This window comes from Miscanthus floridulus, chromosome 10, assembly GCF_019320115.1.
Source record: "Miscanthus floridulus cultivar M001 chromosome 10, ASM1932011v1, whole genome shotgun sequence".
Taxonomy (NCBI): domain Eukaryota; kingdom Viridiplantae; phylum Streptophyta; class Magnoliopsida; order Poales; family Poaceae; genus Miscanthus; species Miscanthus floridulus.
The window spans coordinates 23,384,921-23,392,243 of NC_089589.1; the positions used below are offsets into that span (position 1 = coordinate 23,384,921).

The 7,323-nt window shown below is 46.7% G+C and overlaps 1 protein-coding gene across 1 annotated transcript; it reads left to right on the top strand.

Moving 5' to 3' along the window:
* The first annotated feature begins 221 nt into the window (after positions 1–221).
* Positions 222–6,522, top strand: LOC136490238 (protein RAFTIN 1B-like). Its single transcript, XM_066486725.1, has 4 exons — positions 222–272; positions 1,249–1,354; positions 1,484–1,932; positions 6,040–6,522. Exons 1-4 carry the CDS (start codon positions 222–224, stop codon positions 6,520–6,522), a joined length of 1,089 nt encoding a protein of 362 aa, XP_066342822.1.
* Positions 6,523–7,323: the final 801 nt, after the last annotated feature.

Genomic DNA, 7,323 nt, shown 5'->3' on the forward strand with positions numbered 1-7,323 from the left:
GCAGCCATTCTATATTAAAATTGGCTTAGCAGCCATTCGTCATTAAGATTGCCTTAGCAGCCATTCGTCATTAAGACTGGCTTAGCAGGCATTCACTAAGATTCGATCCCCTTGGCGGCCTTTCTATATTACACATCTTCTAGGAGAGGAGATGGTAGGTAAATTACTATCACATCCGGTACCAGCTTGACACCTTCTAAGGTTCTACTATATAAGGTTCTATGGCGCGACTCCTCCACTCTGCTATAATCGCCACCTTTGTTCTGCTTGCGGTAATCATTTACTCGTGACATTCCAAAATAATTATGTCTTTATAGTTTCATGCTAAATCTAACTTCCTTAGCTTTGATTAAGCTTTGAGAAATATCCATAAATAATGGTCCGTGAGATAAACTATGAAATATATTTTGACAATACATTTATTTATACTATATATATATATATATATATATATATATATATATATATATATATGTGTGTGTGTGTGTGTGTGTGTGTGTGTGTGTGTTAGGGTGCATTTTTTCTATTCCGAGCGAGGAGTAGTTACTCCGATCTTTAATGAACCATATTGCTTATGTGTATATAATCATTTGTCAGTTTTGATTATGTTTATATACTTATTTTAAGATACTTAAAATCTTAGTACCTGGAAATTTTTCAGAAGAGCCCATATTTTCTAATACATATAATAGTGCATAAAATAAGTATAATCATATATTGTATATATACTTACATACTTCGCATATATACTATCCTAGATGGTCTAGTATGATTATATGCTCCGTCTACATACACCTCGATCGTTGGGTCATATATATACATCATAAATCTACAGAAACACATGCACCCTAGGAGTTGTTAGGACGACGATGTGAACCAAAAACAATGGACAGAATTTTGATCTTTAATATTAGGCATAGGTAGGGATGAAAACGGATCGGATACGAACGGATATCACCGATATTACATTTGTTTTCATATTTTTGTCCGGATTCGGATTCGAATACGGATAGTGTCAATTATGTCGAATATGATACGATTGGATATCGACATCATATATATGCGATTTGAGTATTCGGATACGGATACGGTATCGGATGTTGGATATCCGGACTCGGATACGGACAGATTTCAACCCCTCTAAACGGATTCGGTTTCGAATACGGTCGGAAAATATCGGTACCGTTTTCATCCCGAGGCATAGGTATAGATAAGGCCACCAATTTAAATCTGTCGTGTTGCGTTCAGGTTGGACAGTGTAGCAATGCAGTCCTGACGGAGGCTGAAGTGTTCTGGCGCACCGTCCTGCCCGATTCTCCGCTCCCGGACCCCATCCTCAAGCTCCTCCATCCTGGTCAGTCCATTACTCGCTTTAATTAATTAATATCTGAAAACTATATGATTATAAAACAAAAGAAGGTTGGAACATTCATGATTATCTATGGCTGATGCTCACGGCTGGTCTACATACTTTACGGTGCAGAGACCAGCTTTGCAAACAAACCAAAGGATGATACGGTTGTTGAAGCGTACTCCCTGACATGGTTAATGTGGGGGCTTTGCTCCCCCTCTAGACTGACCAAGCACTCGTCTCCCAGGCCATCTAAGGATGATACGGTTGCTGAAGCCTACTCCCTGACTTGGTTGATGTGGGGGCTTCGCTCCCCCTCTGGACCGACCAAGGACTCGTCTCCCATGCCACCCCATGTCCGTGACCACAGCACTGACGAGTATCTGGCCCAGGGGCTCTTCTTCCGTGAGGAGGCAGTGCAAGTAGGCAAGACCATAACCTTATACTTCCCTTTGGCAGCCAGCGCACCGCTCGGGCTACTGCCGCGCCATGTGGCGGACTCCATTCCATTCTCGACGTCCTCGCTGCCGAGCGCCCTCGCTCGGCTCGGTGTCGCCAGGAACTCCGTGCAGGCAGCCAACATGCACTACTGGAGGCGCATAGCCCTCGGCAAAGGCCCAGAAACCCTCGGCAAAGGCTTTGCCGAGGGCTGCCCTCGGCAAAGACCCCTCGGGGAATTTTTAGACGGTGAAGGGGTCTTTGCCGAGGGCCAGGACGGCCCTCGGCAAAGAAAAGAAGCCGTCAGGCGCCGGCGCTGTTGGCGGTTTCTTTGCCGAGGGCCGACCCTCGGCAAAGAAATGGTTTTTTTTTTGAATTTGTTTGCCGACGGCCGACCCTCGGCAAATAAATTTTTTTATTTTTTTAAAAAAAACCTTTGCCGAGGGCCTCCTCCCTGGCCCTCGGAAAAGAAATTTTCAGGATTTTTTAAATATTCTTTGCCGAGGGCCGGCCCTCGGCAAAGAAATGGTTTTTTTGAAAAAAAATTTAACCCTTTGCCAAGGGCCTGCTCCCTGGCCCTCGGCAAAGAAATTGTCAGGATTTTTTTCCAAAAAAAATCTTTGCCGAGGGCTATTGCTTGGGCCCTCGGCAAAGGACCCTTCTTTGCCGAGGGCAATGCCCTCGGCAAAGAGGCAGAAATTTAAATTTTTGTTTTGTTTTTTGCATTCCATCGACACAAGCATTTCATATATATACATATATATATCACACAGAACCCATTTTCTCACAATATATCACAACTATAATTATGAACCACAAATCACAATATATTAAAACGACAAGTCACATGTTCATCATATTCACATGTTTATTACGACAAGTTAATGAAATCTAAGCACAAGTCACAACCATAAATCACAAATCACGCTAAAGTCCAACCACAATACCTAGCACGTGTCCTCATCAAGCTAGCCTATGAGACGATGGTGAAGGAAAAGCAGGATCACCCGGTGACGCACTAGCGGGTTGATTGGAACCCGCGGACGGAAGCTGCACAAAGGAGCAGAGATTGCATGTGTGAGTAATCCGGGAAAACAGTTTTGGAACTTAGAGATTGCATCTAGTATTGTAGGAATACAAAAAGATTAGACTCAATTGAAAATTTCGGCAGCACCTCCCCTGCACGGGGAGGTTTCAAAAACCTGCAAGAAACGACGGCACGAACGCTGACATCCACAACGGCACGAAGGCCGACATACATGCAAAGCACAAGCGAAAAGTGAACTTTCATACTTACAGGAGTAGCTGCAGGAGTAGGAGGTGGAGGAGCTAAAAACTGCACAGGTACACCCGATGCTTGCCCAAGACTTTGCATGATCACCATCATCTCCGCCATGTGCTTCTGTGCGGCCTCGAACGCGACCTTCTAGGCCTGCAGCTGTGCGGTCAGCTCCGTGTTCTGCTCTTGACTTTGCCTTTTTGTTTCTTGCAGCTCGGCCTGCAATATTTCACTCCAATGTATCAGTAATGCAAATCTAACTTAGGTGTGTAAATATCTACGTACGATGAGTAAAACAGGAATTACCTGGAGTGCTTGGACCTGCTGCAGTGCTGGAGAAGGCCGTGGACGTATGGGCCGGCTAGAGCTCGTGCTCCATGCTCGGATAGCGTCGAGGGAGGGAACAGTGGTGGAGTCGATGGCGCCGTCTGCAATCCACAGCCGCCCGTGCTTCTTGCCTCCTCCGAGCCTCATGATCGCCTCTACATCAATGGGTTCAGTGCGCACATTGTAATCTTCCCCATAGATCTCCCTTACCGTTGACGTGTACTCTTGGACTTTAGTGTACACGTTCGGGTCGGAGTACACCTAGGGCGGGGCAGCCGGGTCGAAGGAGACAGAGGACGATGCCCTGCCCATGTGGGACATAGCCCACGCAGAGAACTCCGAGACCTCCTCGCCCGGGTGCGCAGCCTCCTGCGAGAAAGACGGGAAGATGGTGAGAAATCAAGCAGAATTGAGCGTCAAAATAAATGAAAGAAATCACTTACGTATGCTTGTTTGTATCCGGGGAGGCTACGGCTGCCTTGATGGTGAGTTGGACCTTGCCTCATCAGACGCTGTTCCCGCTGCCTCTCGTGCGTGTCAACAAAGTCCTGTGATAACCACTTGTCCACGATCATGGCCCAGCACTCGGGATATGATCGGCACCACCAGGGAATCACCTACAAGTCATCGAGTATTTGACATATAAGAAGATGAAATTGAACCTACTTAATATCAAAACAAATCATTATGAATGTTATTCGCCTACCTCAAGGTACTGGTTCCGGGTCAGCGTAATCCGTCTTGCTTGAGGCTTGGGGAGGGACTGCCTAAGTACCGACCTGTAGTAGTCTATGTGGGCCTGGACGCGCCCATGGTGGTGCATCTCGGTGACGTACTTCCTACAAGCTGCGGCAGCCGCCCGATCCGCCTGGGCCTCAAGTCCTTCTTCGGCCTTGAAATATTTCTGCATACAAAACCGATGTATCCATTCATTATTTCGATAAAAGATTTAACCAATGAATGCGATGTATTAAGCAATGTTGTGCGAGAGAGACTTACCCAAAACTCCGCCAATACTCGCTCCTGCTTGTTGCGGTAAGTGTCATCCGTGATCAGCGCGTACATGTCCCAGTTCGAGGCCGGCTCCCGCACCACCGGCTCTTCGGACAGTTGCACAATGCCGGGGTACCATTTCCTGCACAAAACACCAAGGATGCTCACGGGGGTGCGTGCTGGAGTACCCGACAAAACCAACCAGGCCCTGCACAAGTGATTAAGAAAATTTATCAGTTTCTCTTAAGATTTCCAACATATCTTATGAAGTAGTTGTGATAACATCCATAGTTACTTACCTCTTTGCCATAGGCCGAATCACTGAGCGGTTGTGAGGAAGCGGAACCGGAGGGAGGCTCGCGGGACCTCGCTCGTAGAGAGTCCGGGTAGTGGTACCCTCTCCCTCGCCCTCGAGCGCCTCGCCTCCCTCGCCCGTCTGCTGACCCCTCTCGTTCTCCGACGAGGATGAGGCCGTGGCCGTCACGTGCTCCTCCTCCAGCACCTCGTCACGTGTCGAGGGAGGAGACCGCTGCCTCCTGCGGCGGCTGCCCCTAGTCCTCCTCTCGTCACCTCCTACGGACGCTACCCCGGACGACGACCCCTCACCTCGAAGGAGAGGGCGGTCTCTCCCGTAAACCGAGGGCGTGTCAAGGCGTGGACGTCTGCTCGCCATCTTTGTCCAATCACCTGCAATCACAAAGAATGAACAGCCTACACATGTGGAGATATCTGGGTTTCAGGCATCCGACGTCGCAACTCGCTCGAAACCTTCTCAATTTTTTACCACAGCCTACACATGCGATAACATGACATCTCGCCAAGTTTCGTGATTTTCGGACTTCGTATGGATTTTATATAATTTTAAAACACTTTTTCGGCAAGTCGGTCGTCATGTTACGCGAACAAGATGCGTGAAAATTTGATGCGAGTTCGTGGATAGGGACTCAACATGCACCAATTAACATGAATAACATTTTTCGAAACACTACATTGCAATATTCCATGCACCTGCAGTTCAAATTTGACATATTCGAAAAAAATCAAAGAATTGAAATAAATTAAGGAAATATACAGAACAAAATCAAAATTGGCCTAAATTTTAAAATTGAGTTCAAAACAATGTATTGTAGCACCACAAAAAAACTGGGCTAAAAAAACCAAAAAAAAAATTGCCGAGGGCCTGGCCCGTGGCCCTCGGCAAAGAATTTTTAAAAAAATATATAAAAAATCTTTGCCGAGGGCCTAGCCTCGGGCCCTCGGCAAAGGAGATTAATAAAAAAAAAAATTGGCCGAAAAACTGGTTTTAAAATTTTTTTTGCTGAGGGCCTGGTCTAGGGCCCTCGGCAAAGACTTAAAAAAAATTGCCGAATAACTTGGTTTCACAGAAAAAAAACCTTTGCCGAGGGCCTAACGGGTGGCCCTTGGCAAAGCTTGACGGGAAATGGCCGCCGTGACCCAACGGGCCTAATTTGCCGAGGGCCGCGGCCCTCGGCAAAGATTTGATTTGCCGTGGGCCTGTCTTTGCCGAGGGCTGTTCTTTGCTGAGGGCTCCTGTGGCTGGCCCTCGGCAAAGAGTGTCTTTGCCGAGTGCCCGAGATTTGGCCCTCGGCAAAGCCTCAGGCCCTCGGCAAAGCACGCGTTTCCAGTAGTGATGGAGGAGACGCTATACATGTGTGGTCTGCCACCAAAGGCAGGTGAGGCCAAATTCTGCGCTACGTCGCTGGAAGCCCTGGTCGAGGGTTCCATGGCGGCGCTTGGCACCCGCAACATCCGGCCGATGACCTCCGACCTGCCCCGCTCAGGGGCACCTAAGCAACCGTACACCGTACGAGCTGTACACCCGGTGGATGGGTCGAGCTTCGTGTCATGCCACGACCATAACTACCCGTACACCGTCTACATGTGCCATAACACGCCCGCGACGAGGGCGTACATGGTGGAGCTGGAGGGTGCCGGTAGTGGCCTTGTCGTAACTGTTGCCGTGATTTGTCACACTGACACGTCCCACTGGGACGCCGAGCATTTCTCCTTCAAGGTCCTCGGCACCAAGCCTGGCGCTGGACCAATCTGCCACTATCTGCCGTATGGGCACAACGTGTGGGTCAACATGGAGGCAAATCGCTCGTCATCCTAAGAAACTGCACTCTGTCGTCCCAGCCAAGATTGAAAGTCTATGTTGTTTGTGCGTCAATCTTGCAATCTTTAATTTGCATCCATGTGCTATGTTGTTTTTAATATGTACCGGCCCACTGCTGTAGATTGTACTCCATGCAGCGCCTTGTCATCAGATCAGACTATGGTCCACCATATGTAATAAGGGCGGCTTGTGCTTGTTTTGATTTACCCAATATATATCTAATGTTATTTGTTCCTTCGTTTAAATCAACAACATGCTAATGCATGAGCAAGAGGGGAATCGGGAGCAGGCCGATAAATGCTTATAGTGTCAAGGATTCTGTTACAAGAAATTTAAATATAATAAAGTACCCGCCCCAACATATATATGAATGGTAATTTATAATAATTATATATAATTGCATATAAATTAACCACCTCTATCATTTTGTTGGATTATTTAAATTAATCTATGAGTTTCTATTTAATTTACTGACATACGTCATTACAAAAGATAATGCAATGTAATCTCTAAATTAACATCTAGGCCCCGTTCGGCTTACCGAGAAGCCGGTTTGTTCGACTTCTTTTTTCAGCCAGAACAATGTTTTTCTCTCACAACAATTCAGCCAGAACAGTGTTTTCAGCCAATTTCAGCCAAAATTCAACAAGCCGAACGGGGCCTAAAAGGAAATCACTAATGAATACTCCAAGTTGTATCTAGATTAACCACCTTTGTCATTATATAAAATAAAGCAAAATATCCCTGAATTTGAGTATGCATATAGATACTAATATAAACTTTCATAGCAATTTAATG